This window comes from Salvia hispanica, chromosome 1 (genome assembly GCF_023119035.1).
Source record: "Salvia hispanica cultivar TCC Black 2014 chromosome 1, UniMelb_Shisp_WGS_1.0, whole genome shotgun sequence".
NCBI classification, from domain to species: domain Eukaryota; kingdom Viridiplantae; phylum Streptophyta; class Magnoliopsida; order Lamiales; family Lamiaceae; genus Salvia; species Salvia hispanica.
Genome location: NC_062965.1, coordinates 17,040,951 through 17,060,073, shown reverse-complemented (window position 1 = coordinate 17,060,073; position 19,123 = coordinate 17,040,951). Strand labels below are relative to the sequence as shown.

Below are 19,123 nucleotides of genomic sequence, written 5' to 3'. Positions count from 1 at the left end.
AAATATATTAATTTTACTTGGAGTATTTAAATCCCTTTGTTTCGTAAAAGAAAAAATATTAATTTTACTTGGAGTATTTAATAATATAATCATATATTCTTCTTTGCATAGTGTGATACTCCCTCCGTCCCAGATAATTCGGGTCACTTTGACCGGACACGAGGTTTAAGAATTGTAATGAAAAGTGGATTGAAAAAGTTAGTTGAATGTGAGTCCTACCTTTATATATTAGTTTTATAATAAAATGTGAGTAGGAATGAGTTAGTGGAATATGAGGTCCACTACTAAAAATGGTAAAAATAAAGTGGGACAAATTATGTAGGACGGACCGAAATGGAAAACTATGACGAATTATCTGAGACGGAGGGAGTAATAGATAATCTTTTGACATTTTGAAAACTCTTTAATCAATCTAGTAAAAGTGAAAAGAACTTGAGTTCTTTGATAACATTCTGCTTAATGTTTGACGTTCTTTTGAGAATAACTTAAAATAAAAGAAAAAAAGGATGGGGCGTCACAATTATTTTACGTGGAGGTTGATTAAGAAATAGTTATGCATAATACAAATAACAAAAAAAATACTAACATACATATCTTTTTTATTTTATTTTAATTGTGAAATGACTTTTATTCTACATATATATCAATGGAACAATTCATTTTATTTTGATAATATGTGGAAATGGTTAGTAACATAGTCACACTATTTCTTTTAATTGGAAAGACAACAAAATAGGACAACTTTTTGTCTAACTCCACTAAATTAATTTTACACCAATAATGATATTTTATTGGTGTTTTATTATTTCAGTTATCAAAGTTCATATACTGTATACTATATGTAATTATATTTTTGACTCGACTTATAGTTCGGTTTGTTTTATTAATTCCGTTGTAATTTTCATTCCACTTTTATTGTTGTTATCTTCCTTCGATTGTAATAGTTAGAGTACCGCCTGTACACGGCTTGGGAATTTTATCCCATTATTTCTAACAATCGCAAGACAAATTAGTGTACTCTTCTAAGACAGGGTTATACCAATCGAAGTTGGAGGAAACATGAGCTCCAAAGCTGGAATGAAGAAACGAACAGTCGCAATGTCGATGTGCAATGAAGTGGTTAATTCCTTGAGAGCTATTCTCTTGAGAATTGTGTTTATCGTTTGTCATTTGACAAGCAAGACCAATTTTGACTTGGTAGTAATAATTGGGATGCATGTGGTGTTGAATATACCAATGCACATATGGTTCAATATAATTGTGTACTTATTGATGGAGACAATATTGTGCAAATTATTTGAACGTGTTGTTATAAACAACAAAGATCACGAGGTGGTCGCAATGGTCTCCGACGTGGACCATGGTAATAATCCAAATGAATGGTTTATTGATACGGGTGCCACATGTCATGTGTGCTCCGAGAGAAGCATTTTTTCTACTTACAGATCTGTTGGAGGTAGAAAAGTACGCATGGGAAACCAAGCCTCTTCTGAGGTAGTTGGTGTGGGTAATGTGTTCCTAAAACTAGGATCTGGAAAGGTTCTTACCCTTAAGGATGTGCTGCATGTCCCAGACATCCGAAATAATTTGGTGTCAGGCTCACTTCTAGTAAATCATGGATTTTCACTAGAATTTGAGTGTGAAAAGGTTATATTGACCAAGAATGGAAAATTCATAGGTGAAGGCCACCTAGTGAATGGGCTTTTTGAGCTGAATGTTACGGTCATTCACCGTGGAAAAGGAAAATGCAATAAGGAAGATGACACATCCTCTTATTTGCTTGAGAGCTCTGATTTATGGCATAATAGATTGGGACATGTAAATCTAAATGCTATAAAAAGATTAGTAAATCTTAATTTACTAAAAGTTGATAAGTTTAACTCACAAGAAAGATGTGAAGTGTGTGTTGAAGCCAAAATGGCTAAGCTGCCGTTCCATTCGGTAGAGCGGAGCACAAAACCTCTTGAGTTGATCCATACAGACGTATGTGATTTGAAATTTGTGCAAACAAGAGGTGGTAAAAAGTATTTCATCACATTTATAGATGATTGCACAAGGTATTGTTACCTTTACTTATTAAGAAGTAAAGATGAGGCAATTGAAGCGTTTAAAGACTTCAAAAATGAAGCCGAAAATCAACTTAATTGTCGAATTAAGTGTGTTCGAAGTGATAGAGGTGGTGAATATGTGGCGCCGTTTGCAGAATTATGTCATGCAAGTGGTATAATTCACCAAACCACGGCTCCATATTCTCCTCAGTCGAATGGTGTTGCTGAACGCAAAAATCGAACACTTAAAGAGATGATGAATGCTCTGTTGATTAGTTCAGGTTTACCCCAGAACATGTGGGGGGAGGCTGTGTTAACGGCAAATTATATCCTGAATAAGATTCCACTAAAAAGTAGGGATGTGACTCCCTATGAGTTGTGGAAAGGCAAGAAACCTTCGTATTCATACCTCAAAGTGTGGGGGTGTTTAGCAAAGGTAGAAGTGCCGCCTCCGAAACAAGTTGCTATTGGCCCTAAAACAGTCGATTGCATCTTTATTGGCCATGCACTTAATAGTAGTGCATATCGTTTCCTAGTCCATAAGTCAGTTGTGCCTGGCGTGGCTGAAGGATCAACGATAGAGTCAAGGAATGCTATATTCTTTGAGAATGTTTACCCTTGCAAGAGGCAGGAAGATCGTTCTAGTGAAAGAATGATGGATGAATCCACTAGTTCTAATCCTCCAAAAAGGACGAGGTTAAGTCCTGAGGATGTAGAACCAAGACGTGGTGAAAGAGTTAAAATTGCTAAGACTTTTGGTCCCGACTTCATAACCTTTATGTTGGATGATGAACCAAAGTCGTTGGCAGAAGCGTTGTCTGGCGCAGATGCGCCATTCTGGCAAGAAGCGATCAATAGTGAAATTGAATCAATTATGAGAAATAACACATGGGTGTTAGTAGACTTGCCAGAAGGTTGTAAGACCTTAGGGTGCAAGTGGATCCTGAGAAGGAAATATAAAACTGATGGTACTATTGAAAAGTACAAAGCTCGCCTAGTTGTAAAAGGCTTTAAGCAGCAAGAAGGATATGACTTCTTCGACACGTATTCACCCGTTACGAGAATCACTTCCATTCGGGTGCTTCTTGCGATTGCTGCTTTGCACAATCTTGAAATTCACCAAATGGATGTGAAAACTGCATTTCTGAATGGTGAATTGGAGGAAGAAATTTATATGGAGCAACCTGAAGGGTTTGTAGTACCTGGCCAAGAAAGGAAGGTATGCAAACTAGTGAGGTCTCTATATGGATTAAAACAAGCGCCTTTGCAATGGCACTTGAAGTTTGACAATGTGATGTTGTCAAATGGGTTCACTATCAACGAGTGTGATAAGTGTGTTTACATTAAGAACACAAATAATGGCTTCGTTATTGTGTGTCTTTATGTGGATGATATGTTGATTATGGGCAGCAATAGTGCCATTATCAACGAGACCAAAAATATGTTGAATAGAAATTTCGACATGAAAGATATGGGTCTAGCTGATGTGATTCTCGGAATCAAGATTAAAAGGAATCCTGAGGGAATAGCTTTGACACAATCTCATTACATTGAGAAAGTGCTTAAAAAGTTTCACTCCTTTGACTGTGAGCCAGCTAAGACTCCATTGGAACCCAACGTGCATTTGAGTAAGCACACGGGTGAGCCTGTAGCTCAAGAAGAATATGCAAGGATCATAGGGAGTTTGATGTTTATCACAAACTGCACCCGACCAGATCTTGCGTGTACGGTGAATAAGCTGAGCCGATTTACGAGCAACCCAAGCAAGGAACATTGGAAAGCTCTGCGTAGGGTTTTGAGATACTTGAAGTATACTCTTAACTTTGAGCTGCAGTACACAAACTATCCCCAAGTACTTGAAGGGTACTGTGATGCAAATTGGATCTCTGATTCAAAAGACTCGTTTTCGACGAGTGGGTATGTGTTCACTGTGGGGGGTGGAGCTGTTTCGTGGAAGTCAACGAAGCAGACGTGTATAGCTCGATCCACCATGGAATCTGAGTTTATCGCTTTAGACAAAGCAGGGGAAGAAGCTGAGTGGTTTAGAAACTTCCTAGAAGATATTCCATGTTGGAAGAAGCCAGTGCCGGCAGTAGTGATACACTGTGATAGCCAAGCGGCTATAGGGAGAGCACATAGTGGCTTATACAATGGTAAGTCTCGACATATTCGTCGGCGACATAATACCGTGAGGCAGTTGATCACAAGTGGTGTTATCGCAGTTGACTATGTAAGGTCAGTGGATAACTTAGCGGATCCGTTAACGAAAAGTTTAAACCGTGATCAAATGCATAAATTGCTAAAAGGAATGGGACTGAAAACCACATTTTAAAAGATGATTATAGTGGTAACCCAACCATACGATTGGAGATCCCATGGGCTTGGTTCAATGGGAAAACAAAGCTATATGACTCTAGTTGTAACACTCGGAAGATATTTTATCTTCGCCCATTCTTTAGAAAGCATTGAGTGTTGTAACCTGCATGTGGTAAGAGGCTAAGTTTTGACTTTTAATGATTCTTAGAAGCCTCGAGGAGGTGGGTATTGCAGGATACCTGGAAAAGAATCACCTATGTAAGTGAAGAAGTGTGGGCCGCTTCAACATGTGAATCACTTATGAATCCAAAGTGGTGTTCCATGGCCAGTAAAGCACAAACGTGAGAACTGATGAGTTTGTAAATAGTATTGTGTCAATATTATTGTCTCGGTATACACCAAGGAGGAATGGTTCAAGGCATCACGTCCACCAGGCCGCCGGTATGCCCGATAGTGTTGACTATGGAAAGTTCAAAGCCCCAAGCTACTATTCCAAATGCAATATTGTTTCTCGAGAATTGAGCGAAGAGTCTGCATGCATGCAAACACGTCTTGTGTTGGTTTGAGCTGTCAGTGCTCTAACCAATGTGGGGGATTGTTGAAAACGTGTGAAATAAGGAGAGGCTTTTGGCCTTTCATGTGGCTAAGTCCTTTGGCCTTTCATGTTCTTGTAACCTCCATTTGGTTTATGATGTCCCTTAATGCTAAGACCTTTGAGGTGGCCTCCCCTATCCTATAAATAGGTGGAGTTTGGAAGAGGGAAAATACACCAACAAAAGCATTACATCTTCTCTCAAGCTCTACATCATAGTGTGCATCTTAGGAGCATTGCATAGCTCGATTCTCGGAACTCCATCAAGTTCGCCGGTGCCTAGCGGGTTTGAGGTGCTTCTACACGCTAGGAGGAAGTCGTTTTATCTTTGGGGGCAATACGCCATTCCGTGAGCACTAGCCGGGGCGTAATTTGTCTTGCGGAAAGAGGGCTTCCCTCGACTCGACTTATAGTTCGGTTTGTTTTATTAATTCCGTTGTAATTTTCATTCCACTTTTATTGTTGTTATTTACTTCGATTGTAGTAGTTAGAGTACTGCCTGTACACGGCTTGAAAATTTTATCCCATTATTTCTAACAATTATATCGTACAAGCAACAAACAGCTAGCTAAACATCATCTTCTTATCTTAGTGTTATCAAGTGCTCTATGATTGGAACCCAAAACTCCTACATATCATCAAGTTATATTCATAAAGCTTTTACCCTTGTAAATCAATTCATTTCTTCTTTTTTGCTGAGAGTTATAAGTGGGATTATCGTTTTCAATTATGGATTCGAATTTTCATTATCTATTTTGGAATCCAAAAAATTGGATTCCAATTTTTATTATCTAATTTGGATTCTAATATGTACTTATCAGTTATCAAGCAAATACCATTTGATCGCACAATAAATTAAATTCATGCCATTTTCATATTGACTCCACTTTATTTTCTATTTCTTATTTAATTCTCAAAAAAATTATTATTTTATGTCCGAATTTTCAAATAAATCCTAATTCTCTCCCCTCGTTAATAGTTTTTTCGAATTATATCTTATATTAAGTGTATATATTTATGTCTGAATTTTCAAATAAATCCCTCTCTCCCCTCGTTAATAGTTTTTCGAATTATATCTTATATTAAGTGTGATTACATAGTACTCGTTAATAGTTTTTCGAATTATATCTTACATTAAGTGTAATTACATAGTACTGTAGTAGTTTTAGAGCTTAAAATAAGACAAAATTTACTGTATGAACGCACACTAGACTGATGTTTACACTTGGCCATTTTGTGCCCCACATTAATTACGAGGAGATTTCATTTTGTGCCCACATTAATTACGACGAGATTTCTTTTATATTACATTTCTCAATTTCTATTTCCATAAACTAAAAACTGTCATATATTTCCACCTCTGGCGCAACCAAGTCCAAAATATTTTAATAATTTATTATGTATAATAGTATCACAATAAAAACTGATGCATGGAATATGACATTCTATGATTTCTCATAGTTTCACTTAGCTACCTCCAAATGTACATGTGCTTTGTTACAATCACGAGTACACAGACCAGTACATGAATTTGAGACGCGAATCTCATGAGACCATATGGAAAAAAGGCACGTGTAACAGTCCGAATTTCTAGGGTATAATAAATACGGCGACTGCCACCAAGACGGACTTGAAAGCAATAAAAAAAAAGGCTAGGGTTTCATTTAAGAGATTTGACCAAGGTATTAAACGAATTATCAAAGCAACAAGTCAACAGTTTAACTTAGAAAATCAATGAAGAGTAGATACCATAAACTATGATAAAAAATCAAGGGTTCAACATAAATTCAACAAAAAAACCACAACATGTCTCAATCTTCTAAACCAAAGGGAACAAGTTCAAAATAGCCAAATAATACTAATAAGTTTCAAAAATTCAGCGGAAGCGACCAAGAGAAAGTGAAGCCATGTATGAAGACACAACTACACTCGAAGTTCAAACTATCCATCTTATTTTATTAATGTGCTCAACACCCGCCATCGCTCGTCTCCATACAACCTGCACATAAGGAAAACACATGCAGGGCTGAGTATTTTGAAATACCCAGTGAACTCGTTGCCAAAATATTTTATTAGTTATGCCACCCTTACCATAGTGAACTCGAGTTTTACAATTATCAAAATAAATATCATCGAGTATCACAAAAATATTTTCATAGACTGGCCAGTCAAACAACTCCCCACTTTTCTCATCAATTTCCACAATCACAACATTTCCATGGTGCGACGAAAGTGTGGCCACACTTTTCGCCCACGAGACCGGCCGACTAGCAAGAACGGCTCCCGATCCCACCGTGTACACTAGCCTGGTAGGGTTTGCGGCCCTACTCAGACCCGAATTCGTTTATACATATCCATAGCCCTATAGCCCAATGGAGCGAACTCTCAAACTGGGCATCAGGCGCACAACATCATCACAAATAATCACAGGCATGGCATAACAGTTTAAACCACCCTTATCTCTCCACATTCATAAATTTGCAACATAAAAGAGTTTAAGAATAAAGCCCACCTCGACTGCTTAGATTTCAAGTACGTTTCTCTCTTTCGTTATCCGGCTTCGCAACCGAGGTTTCACCTTTTAATCACATAGGCACATATCACGAATCAGTTTCAACATCAACTCCTAAATCATGCATGTCTCAACGCTTCCCCTTTTTCCCACCGATCCAGTTTACGTTTATCATTCAAACCAAGTCATATTCATCATATATGTTTATTCACTCAACAATCCTAGATCTATCATCAACTTATGTCACACATGAGGGTCGTTCACGTGTCACACACACACACACGCACGCACACACATACATACACGCACACATATTTTCCATATACCATTTAACCCACTTTCACTCAATCTAGATGCATGGGGGGTTCAAGAATACCGATTAATCGGTTAGATGAAGAGAGATTAATATGTAGGTACCTTTTCTTGTCAAAACGAACGGTAGAAACAAAGTAGAGACTTGATTCTTCAAAAATCTTGAGGCTCAAACTCTAACTCTTCTCAAAAGATGAAGAATTATAGAAGTAAATTGAGAGAGAGAGAGAGAGAAGAGAGGGAGGCGTGTATTTGGGGGTGGGGGGTGATTTCTTTTGGGGGCTAGGGTTAGGTTTTTCTCCTATTTATAGGGTTCAATAAAATCTTTAGGTAATTAAATAAAATATTTGGAAAGATTTGATTCTCCACAATTAAATAAAACAAATATTGTGGAGTAGAGAAGAAGAAATAAAAAAAAATGAGCTAGGGTTCAAGGCATGGAAATTTTCGAAATCTATGGCTTTTATTTAGCCAAGATTTTGTTTGGTATATTTTTCGGAGTAGAATAAAATATCACGGAGCAAAATAAAATAAAAATCCTCCCATTGGAAAAGGTAATAGGCGTGTATTATGGGGTTTCTCCCATAAGGAATAGATTTGAATATTAACTAAAATAAGATATGGCAAAATCTCCTTGAGGTATGGTAAGATTTGCTAGAATATTTAATTTTAGGTAAGGAAGGAAACCAATAAGGGATCAATTTAAACAAATAAAATAATTCCTCCTTCCCAAAAATAGGTGATTTTCGAAAATCACCTAGAATAATTAGGGTGTCGATTTTTCTCATTAAGAAATAGAGAATAATTAGGTTTTGGATTTAATTTGGATATATATCCAAAGAAATAAATTAAATCCGGAAAATAGGATTTTTCTCCAATAAATGTGAAGGGGTTCGATAATTTCAAAAATAAAATGTGGTTATAGTATTTATGGAAATATCCTAAAAATCTCACTCATCCTTAAACAAATAATTCACCACATAATTTCACCTTTAATTCAAATATTCATAAGCCACGTCATATACTCAACGAGTTTGACTTTTCAACCCAAACCTCAACCCTAGACACAACTTGGTCATAAATCATATCAAATCTTTAAATTTACGTAACTCTCTCAATTTAAATTATTTTTTCGCAAAAAATATATCAAATTAAAGATAATTTAATAAGGATTCCAACGAGATCTCAATTGCATATGTTCCGACGATGTTCAGGTGATGAAATTTGATAAATTATATTTCAATTTTCGTACATGTTGATAAGCAGCTTTTATCAACAAATGCAACAAAAAATCTCAATATATTGTAGGCAAAATCTCAATAATATGCATGTCCAATCTCAATAAAAATGTGTTGATATTTTCTTGTCCTTGTATTGATATTCTAATGTCATATTGTTGATATTTGTAATACACAATGTTGATATAAAAAAACACCCACGAAAATTATCATATGATAACATAATGACGATATTACCCTTTTGTTGATATTTTGTCTACTATGTATTGAGATTTGTGAGCTTTAATCTCATCCACTCATTTTAAAATCCAAGGATGGAGATTTAGTCTTGATTTTGGATTAGAGTGCTATAAGCATTAGAATAGGACCATATATATATATATATATAGAGTTGTGATCAATGTCGAACCATTCTTAAGGGCCGAACTAGAGACCAAATTAGGGCCTTCCATTTTCTTAATCTTGTGGCTAGGATTAATTTACAATTTATTTTAAATTTTATTCAATTAAAACTTGTTGAGGGGTATTTTAGGAAATTAATTTTTAACATGCAAAACCTATTCTCTTCATCTCAATTGCGTTTCGTCGTTCTCCTCATCTCAATCGCAATTCGTCGTTCTCCTTCAATTCTCCTTCAATTTTCGTTCAATTCTCGTTCAATTCACGATCTGCCGTCCACGATCTTCAATCAAGTTCTTCAATTCGTCGATCGCGTTCAATTCTTCAATCAAGTTCTTCTACAATCTTCCTCAATCTTCCTTCCACGATTCTTCAATTCAGGATCGCGTTCTACTTTAATTCACGATCTGCCTTTGATTCACCGTCGCGTTTTGCTTCAATTTGGCAATATTCTGACTCTCATGGAGAATATTGACGGATTAGGATCTACATCAACAAATTTCGCGGTTGAAGACGGATTAGGATCTATTGTTTTGGATAACCGAGAGGGAAGAAGCATTAGACATTATAGGGAATTTGTTTTCAACTTGTTATTGTGAATATCCTACACCCATGTATTTATAGGGGTGGAGGAGACTCTTGAACTTACACAATAAATGAGCATAGGAACTCTACGTACTTGGGACTCATGAAATCATAAGTGGTATACTCCTAGGAACTACCATTTTCCTCTATATTCTAACACTCCCCCTCAAGCTAAGTGACGGCATCTCCGATGCTTAGCTTGTCCAGTACATCTTCAAACATCCTTGAGTTGACTGTTTTGGTTAGAATATCTGCAAGTTGGTCTTCTGATCGGACGAAGGGTAGCTCAATGATTCCCTTCTCAATTTTCTCCTTTATGAAGTGACGATCAATCTCCACATGTTTTGTTCGATCATGCTGGACAGGATTTTCTGCAATGCTGATTGCTGCCTTATTGTCGCAGAACAATTTGCTTTTCTGAGTTGGTGGAAAGCCAATCTCTGTCAACAGTCTTCGTATCCATAGGAGTTCGGTGACTCCACTCTTGACGCCTCGAAATTCTGCTTCGGCACTAGAAAGTGCCACAACTTTCTGTTTCTTGCTTCTCCAAGTGACAAGGTTATCACCTATAAAGGTGAAGTATCCGACAGTAGATTTTCGGTCAATCGGATTACTCGCCCAATCAGCATCAGTGTACCCCGAGACTTCCAAGTGCCCTTCACTTTTTAGCAAAACTCCATATCCTACTGTGCCCTTTAGGTATCTTACTACCCTCATTGCTGCATTCATGTGTTCCTCCTGTGGGTTATGCATAAACTGGCTTATTACTCCAACAGCATAAGCTATGTCCGGTCTGGTATGAGCTAGATAGATTAGCTTCCCCACCAAACGTTGATAACGTTCTCTATCTGTGGCTTGTGCTCCTGCTTCTATCTTCAGGCCATGATTCTGTGTCATGGGCGTCTCAGCTGGTTTGCAGTCAAGTAGGCCAGTTTCTGTCAGAAGATCAAGAACATATTTCTTTTGTCGTAGAAATATACCCTTTTTAGATCTTAGGACCTCAATTCCAAGAAAGTATTTTAGTGCACCTAGATCCTTCATTTCAAACTCGTTAAACAAGTTCGCTCTCAGCTCCTTGATTTCTTCTGTATCATTTCCTGTAATAATCATGTCATCCACGTAGATAAGAAGACAAGTTACTTTGTTACCTACTTTCTTGATGAACAAAGTGTGGTCCGAGTTACTTTGCTGGTAGCCATACTTCTCCATTGCTTGGCAGAATCTTCCAAATCATACTCTTGGGGACTGTTTCAGGCCATATAGGGTTTTCTTTAAGCGACAGACTTGTCCAGATGCAAAATCGTCCGAGTATCCAGGGGGAACCTCCATGTAAACTTCTTCTTCCTTCTTCAATTCACCATGGAGGAAGGCATTGGTGACATCAAATTGGTGGAGCGGCCAATTCTGATTTGCAGCGACTGAAAGTAGGATTCTGACTGTACTCATTTTTGCCACCGGTGAGAAGGTCTCAGCATAGTCCACTCCATAGGTCTGAGTGTATCCCTTTGCGACCAGTCTAGCTTTGTACCTCTCAATTGATCCATCAGCTCGTCGTTTGATTGTGAAGATCCACCTGCACCCAACTGGTTTCTTTCCTTCTGGCAATGTACACTTCTCCCAAGTGTTGTTCTTCAGGAGGGCGTCCATCTCTTTCTTCATAGCTTCTCTCCAGTGTTTGTGCTTCATTGCTTCCTCTACTGAGTTTGGTATTTCATCCTTATATAAGGCAGCTTCAAATGCTCGTGCCATTTCAGTTATCTGGGCAGTCATAGAGTAGGCAATGGGATAGCGGGCTTTTCTTCCCTTCCAATCTGGGGTGTACCGTTTTGGGGGCACTCCTCTGTTAATTCGTGAAGGAAGGACAGGTTGTCTTGAAGTTTCTGGCTCACCTTGGCTAGTTTCCATTCTACAATCAATGTTAGTCTCAATAACATCCAATTCACTTAGGTCATAATCCCTTACCTTAGGATAATCAGTCAGGGATGTTGGGGCCTCGTCACTAGGCTCAGCGGGCTCTGCTGGAGTGTTTGAGGCCTGCTCGGTGGTAGAGCTAACCTTCTCTGTTGAATCCACTTCAGGATCAGGACTTGGCATAGGACTGGTGATGAGATTAGGAAGAAAACTTAGCGGGTCACTCGAGTTTTTTGTTTGATTTTCCTCCCCCTGAATGCTAAGTTGGTGATAAAAATACTCGTTTTCTACGAAATCACAGTTCATTGTGATAAACATGCGTTTAGCTTTGGGGTCGTAGCACCGATAACCTTTTTGTTGTTGTGCATATCCAACAAAGACACCTTTCACAGCACATGGAGAGAATTTAGACCTTTCGTGTTTTGGTATATGAATAAAAGTAGAGCATCCAAAGATTCTAGGCTCAAGTGTGAGTGGAAGAGGTATTTTTGTGTAGGTAGATAAGACCTGAATGGGAGATTTTTTTTCAAGGCCTTTAGTGGGTAAACGGTTTAGAGTATAGACAGAGGTGGCTAAGGCTTCTGGCCAAAAGGACTTTGGGACTTTGGATTCTATAAGATGGGCTCTGGTCATTTCAAGAAGTTTCCTATTCTTTCGTTCTGCTACCCCGTTTTGCTCAGGTGTGTGAGGGCAAGTGGTTTGATGTACAAGGCCATTTTTAACAAAGAATTGTTGCATTTGGGCATTGACATACTCCCCCCCATTATCAGACCTAAGGATTTGTATATTTTTCTTATACTGGGTTTGAACAAAAGTATAGAATAGAACAAATTTATCAAAAACTTCTGACTTAGACTTCATGAAATATATCCATGTCATGCGTGAACAATCATCGATAAATAACACAAAATATCTAAACCCTTGACCGCCCATAATTGGAGCTGGTCCCCACACATCAGAATGAATAAGAGAAAAAACTTGATCCACACGGGTATTATTAGCCTTAAAAGAATGTCGATGACTCTTGGCCAAAAAACAAGTATCACAATCCATACGAGCGATTTTATCAAAACTAGGAAATAGAACTTTAAGATAACCTAGCGACGGGTGACCTAATCGACGATGCCATAGCCAAGCCTGTCTGTATGTGGATCCGTGAGTCAGCATCGCAGTACTCTGTTGAGCTACCTCATCCACATAGTAGAGGCCACGTCGCTCAGTGCCACGCCCAACAATCATCCCCGTCTGAATATCCTGCAACATGCAAAAAGATGGTTGCATTAGTAAGGTGCAATTCAGTTCTTTCGTGGCATGACTGACAGATTAACTTATGGGACAAGGTTGGGACATATAGGCAATTCGAGATTTTCAGAGCTGGTGAAATATTAATGGTTCCAGTTCCTTGGACAGTGAGAAATTCCCCATTGGCAGTTTGGACGTATTTCTTGTGAGGTTTGGTCATCCCAGTAAAATCAGATTCATCAAATGACATAGTGTCGGTTGCCCCACAATCAAAAATCCAATCCTTATCTTTATATGAAGATCCGGATATACTACAGGCTGTAGGAAAATTTTCTAGAATTTGAAACCTATTTTTGCAATTTATTTCAGGGTCAATTTCAAATTTCCTAGAGTCTAGGGGCCTTTTTCCAATGATATGGGAGTAAATGGGTCAATATCGGATTTCACTTTGTTTGGGGATCACAAAAAAAGAGAATGGGGTATTGTTTCCAAATATTTCGAAATCAGAGGGACTGGAATGTAGTAAAGGTGAAGCTGAGGGGTTTAATTTAAAATCAAACCCCTCTTTACCTTTCACAACGCTAGCAGACGCGATTTCATCTCCAATCTGCGCCGCTGCACTCCCTGACCCTCCAGCTTCATTTCTTCCGGCGGTGGAGCAGCCGGTGCTACCAGCTAAATTAGCAGCGCCGGCAGCCCGATTGCGGTGGTCGCCGTTCCCTCTACCTCCTCGATTGTTGCCGTTCCAATTTGCCCGTTTTCGCTTCATCTCCTCCCACCAATCGGGATAGCCGACGATGAGGAAGCATTGTTCCTTGGTGTGTTTTCTTCCACCGCAGTGTGTACAGACTAATTTGTTTTTGTCATCCTCGTAGCGCCGGTCATCTTCTCGTTGTGGAGTCAGCCCGCTCCGTCCGCCGCCGCGAATTGCTAGCCCTGCTCCAATGCCTTCGTCTGCTGGGTTTCCTTGAGTTTTGACTGGTTTGAGCACCCCTTCGTTTGTGGCTTCACGTCGGACGGTGGCGTAGGCGTTTTTCACCGAGGACAGAGGGTCCATTTTTAGGATCTCCTTCCGGGTTGCTTCGTAGTTATCATTAAGGGCCATCAAGAATTGGAACAGCCTTGTCTCTTGCCTCTCTATGTTGTAGATGGTAATGTCCTCTGCATACTTCATCGGATTCGGTTTTCTTCGATCAATCGACATCCAGATATTCTGGAGTCGATGCCACAGTTGCTCGAGGGTCAGTTCGCCCTGCTTCATGTTACTCGCTTTTCTGTGTAAATCGTAAACTTGGAGAGAATCCCCTCCGTTGTCGTATGTCACGGCTAGGCCTTCCCACAGTTCATATTGCGATACTTCATTCACGAGCTCGGGCTCTATGTTGTTGATGATCCATCCAAATACACAATGATCCAGTTTTTGCCATGTCTCGTGGTTGGGATCTGTTTCTGCCGGTGGTTATGAGCCCTTCGAGATATGGGATGTTAAACCCTTTCTTCCAATCGCACGTTTGATCAAGTTCGCCCATAGCGGGTAGTTGTCTCCCGATAACTTGGTTGAGACGACTACCTCACCGAGGTTGTCCGTATTCACCGTTGTCTGACGTTGGGTGATTGGCGTGGAGGTTTGGAGGTTTTGGAGAAACTCCGCAAACTTCATGGCAATGTCGTCTGTTGAGAAGTTCACCATAGAACTCTTGCTCTCATTTTCAGATTCTGACATTGTATCTTTCTGATGGATGCAGGCTTCTGCCTTTTGGCTAAGGGTTGGAGATTTGTATGTGGGTGGATAATGATGATGTTATATTCTGAGTTCTTATTGCTCAACCTGCTCTGATTCCATATTGTTTTGGATAACCGAGAAGGAAGAAGCATTAGACATTATAGGGAATTTGTTTTCAACTTGTTATTGTGAATATCCTACACCCATGTATTTATAGGGGTGGAGGAGACTCTTGAACTTACACAATAAATGAGCATAGGAACTCTACGTACTTGGGACTCATGATATCATAAATGGTATACTCCTAGGAACTACCATTTTCCTCTATATTCTAACAGGATCTACTTCAACTGGATCTACATCGAACAATGTTGGATCGATTATGGACGATCTTACTAATCCAGGAGGATCTCTTTTTGATACGGATTCAGATTCAGATTTAGAGCCAGAATCAGATAATACCACGGTTGAAGGTTCATGACTTTTTCCAATTGAGTAATGTGTTATTTTTGATGTTTTTTATGTTTGTAGTGTAATCATATTAATAACGAAGTAAATGGTCGGAAAAATGAGCTAAAAACTACGTTGCAACGTTGGAACGCTGATCCATGAGCTTAAAACTAATGAAGTAAAACAAATTTTTGTCATGTTTGTAGTGTATATGCGATTTGTACTCATGATGAACTACACTTTGGTTATCCCGAACTAATAACAAGTAAAACTGAACTTTTGTTCTTGTTGAATATTAAATGCTGATATTATTGTAGTGTATATGCGATTTGTACTCATAATGAAGTAAAGTTAAGTTATCCTGAGTAATAATCAGTAAAACTGAACTTTTGTTCTTATTGAATATTAAATGTTGATATTATTGTAGTATATATGCTGACTTGTTTGCACATTAAAATGAACTACATATTCTTTTTAATGAAGTAATTAATTGATAAGATGAAGTAATAAATTATGATAATGAAGTAATATCATTGATTTGTTTATACAGTTAGGTTTATTACCAAAACGAAGTAATAAAACATGAGAATGAAGTAATAAACTGATAAGATTCTGTAATATAAATGATCTGTTTTCCTTTTAATTATAATCTAGGTAGTATGAAGTATTGAATTCATAAAATGAAGTAATAAGTTATGATAATGAAGTAATATAAATGATCTGTTTATACAGTAGGTTTTATTACTAAAATGAAGTAATAATTCATAATAATGAAGTAAATCACTGTTAAAATGAATTAATAAAATATTATCATGAAGTAACATCTTTAACTGATGTGTTGTTTGCATATTAAAGTATGCCATCAATTCGACTAAATTGTTGTTATAATGAAGTAAAGTTAAGTTATCCTGAAGTAATAACCATTAAAACTGAACTTATGTTCTTATTGAATATTAAATGCTGATATTATTGTAGTGTATATGCTGACTTGTTTGCACATTAAAATGAACTACATATTCTTTTTAATGAAGTAATAAACTGATAAGATGAAGTAATAAATTATGATAATGAAGTAATATCATTGATTTGTTTATACAGTTAGGTTTTATTACTAAAATGAAGTAATAATTCATAATAATGAACTAAATCACTGTTAAAATGAAGTAATAATTCATAATAATGAACTAAATCACTGTTAAAATGAAGTAATAATTCATAATAATGAACTAAATCACTGTTAAAATGAATTAATAAAATATTATAATGAAGTAACATCTTTAACTGATTTGTTGTTTGCACATTAAAATATGCCATTAATTCGACTAAATTGTTGTTATAATGAAGTAATAAAACAACTAAATGAACTAAACTGTTGTTATAATGAACTAAATTTGTAGACATAAATTGTTTGTTTTAATTTTCCACTGACAGTAGTTTGCATGTTTTATATCAGTGTCATACCTACCTGACTGTCCATCCCAACTAAAGCCCTATGTAGGACAGATTTTTCCTAAACTTGATGATGCTACTGAGTTCTATAATAAGTATGCACGGCATGTTGGGTTTGACACTCGTAAACATGGATCAAAGAAGGAGGGGGATCTTGTCACATGGTTATATGTTGTGTGCAGTAGAGAAGGTGAGAAGAAAAATAAAATGCAAGGGCATGAGTCAAAACGCAGACGTTCTTCTAGGAAGTGTTTTTGCAAGTCTAAAATTGGGATTAAGTTTTGTAAGGGAATTGGTTATGTTGTCAAACAGTTTGAAGAAAAACATAATCATGATATGGTTGAGGGACGCCATAGGCGATTCATGAGGCTGAATCGCAACATTGATCTAATGCATCAGAAATTTATATTAGATTGTGCAAGTGCAAACATAGGTCCTACGTTGACTTTTAAGTTGCTGAATGAGGTTCTTGGTGGGATGGATTACGTTGGGTGTACGGTTGTAGAAGTTCGAAATTATAGGCGCGACTTGAGAGCATTTACTCGTGGGGCAGATGCACAGATGATACTTAATGAAATGAGCCGAAAGAAGGAGAATTGTCCGGCATTCACTTATGATTTTGAGGTGAACTCCAAAGATAGGCTCACTCGTCTTTTCTGGTGTGATCCCATTGCTAAGAAGAATTTCCATCTCTACGGTGATATAGTATCGTTTGACACAACCTATTCAACTAACAGGTATGAAGTATGTTGTTTATAGTAAAATGATTATTGATGTGATCAACTTGCATATGCATGAAACATTTACTTTAGGTACTAGTAACTGTCAATAATGAATTAATAGTCTACTGGAATGAAGTGAGTGCATAATTATTTAGAATTCTTAGTTGAATGTAGTAAAACTCCGACAAGATGAAGTATTTACCAAACAGAATGAACTAACTTATAATTCATGTACTGCATAACATTTACTGAATCTTTTTGATGAATTGATTTAATGCAGGTACTGCATGATATTTGCACCGTTCACAGGAAAAGACAACCATGGAAGACATGTAACATTTGGTGCAGGCTTATTATCTAAGGAAAATGCCGATTCTTTCTCATGGTTGTTTGAACGTTTTGTCAAATGCATGGGTTCTGCACCAAAATTGATCATTACTGATCAGGATTTGGGAATGAAGGTTGCTGTGGAAAGAGTCCTTGTTGATACAAGACATCGATGGTGCATGTGGCACATCATGTTTAAAGTTGTGGAAAAGTTACCAAAGAGTCAACTTGGCAATGAAGATTTGAAAAAGGAGTTAAATAGTTGTGTTTGGTCTGAGTTGATAGAGCCTGAAGAATTTGAAGAATCCTGGAATAATGTAATGGAAAAATATGGGCTTAAGGACAATGAGTGGTTTACCTCTATGTTTGACTCACGAAAATATTGGGTACGTATCCTCCTTTGGAAACATATTTTCTGTCTGCTGAAGTATATTAGCCATTAAATGAAGTATTTTTATTACTTGATGAACTACAGGTTCCTGCATATTTTAGGGATTTTCCAATGAGTTCACTGATAAAGACCACATCTATATCTGAATCTCAGAACATATTCTTCAAGAGGTACTCCAAGTCTCAATCTAATCTTGTTGAATTTCTTATGTATTACAACAATGCATTGGATGGTCAAAGGAGCAACAATAATAGGCTTGAATACTTGGATTTTAACACAATTCCAACTTTGAAAACAAATTCGGCTCTTGAGAAGCATGCATCAACAATTTACAGTGACAGTGGTTTCAATCTAATTCAGAGTGAGATTGAGGAAGCAGTCGATAATGTCACCATGGTGACAGTGTCAACCGTTGGTGAGAATGAGATTTATGTGTTGAATGATAAGTTCTCAAAGAACTGGACAGTTTCATACTCAATTTCTTGTGATTCATATGCATGTGGTTGTAAGATGTTTGAGAGGCTTGGGCTCGTTTGCAGTCACATATTTTGGATCTTGAGAAACAAAAAATTGAAGTTAGTCCCTGATGAGTTACATGGAGGACGCTGGTTGAAATCTAAATTTGTCAAGCCTGTGCATTTTGGTTTTGATGATAATATTGAGTCATTTATTGTTGTGGATGACACGAAGCAGGAATACAGGGATATGCATGCAGTTTTTTATGATATCACACGGCTTATAGAGGGAGATGGTGATAAAATTCGTGCATTTAGACATATTATGGCTGAAGGGAAAAAAGAAGTACTTGGTGAGGGAAATGTATTGTCTATAAGTGAAAAGAGACAGATGATTGAGGATTTTCATGGCTCAGAAGTCCCTAGTGAAATAGAAGTTCATCCACCTGAT

At 37.5% G+C, this 19,123-nt stretch overlaps 2 protein-coding genes across 2 annotated transcripts in view; one reads left to right on the top strand and one right to left on the bottom strand.

Moving 5' to 3' along the window:
- Nucleotides 1-12,947: 12,947 nt before the first annotated feature.
- On the bottom strand, nt 12,948-14,454 carry LOC125206674. The gene is made up of 2 exons (XM_048105917.1): nt 13,726-14,454; nt 12,948-13,167 (listed from the first exon to the last, which is right to left on the bottom strand). The coding sequence occupies exons 1-2, from the start codon at nt 14,414-14,416 to the stop codon at nt 13,130-13,132; spliced, it is 729 nt and encodes a 242-aa protein (XP_047961874.1). The 5' UTR covers nt 14,417-14,454; the 3' UTR covers nt 12,948-13,129.
- The window catches only part of LOC125188575 (protein FAR1-RELATED SEQUENCE 5-like), an 8,758-nt gene continuing 4,085 nt past the window's right edge, over nt 14,451-19,123 (top strand). The window contains exons 1-4 of the mRNA XM_048085513.1: nt 14,451-15,351; nt 16,782-17,514; nt 17,780-18,212; nt 18,302-19,097. Of these exons, the coding sequence (XP_047941470.1) occupies nt 15,261-15,351; nt 16,782-17,514; nt 17,780-18,212; nt 18,302-19,097 (2,053 nt within the window). The 5' untranslated portion in view covers nt 14,451-15,260. The remainder of the gene's footprint in view (nt 15,352-16,781; nt 17,515-17,779; nt 18,213-18,301; nt 19,098-19,123) is intronic.

Coding starts and splice junctions, on each gene's coding strand:
- LOC125206674 (XM_048105917.1), bottom strand. CDS start 14,416: ATGAAGCAGGGCGAACTGACCCTCGAGCAACTGTGGCATCGACTCCAG. Junction 13,168..13,725: donor GTCTGCTAGCGTTGTGAAAG/GTAAAGAGGGGT, acceptor TGCATGTTGCAG/GATATTCAGACGGGGATGAT.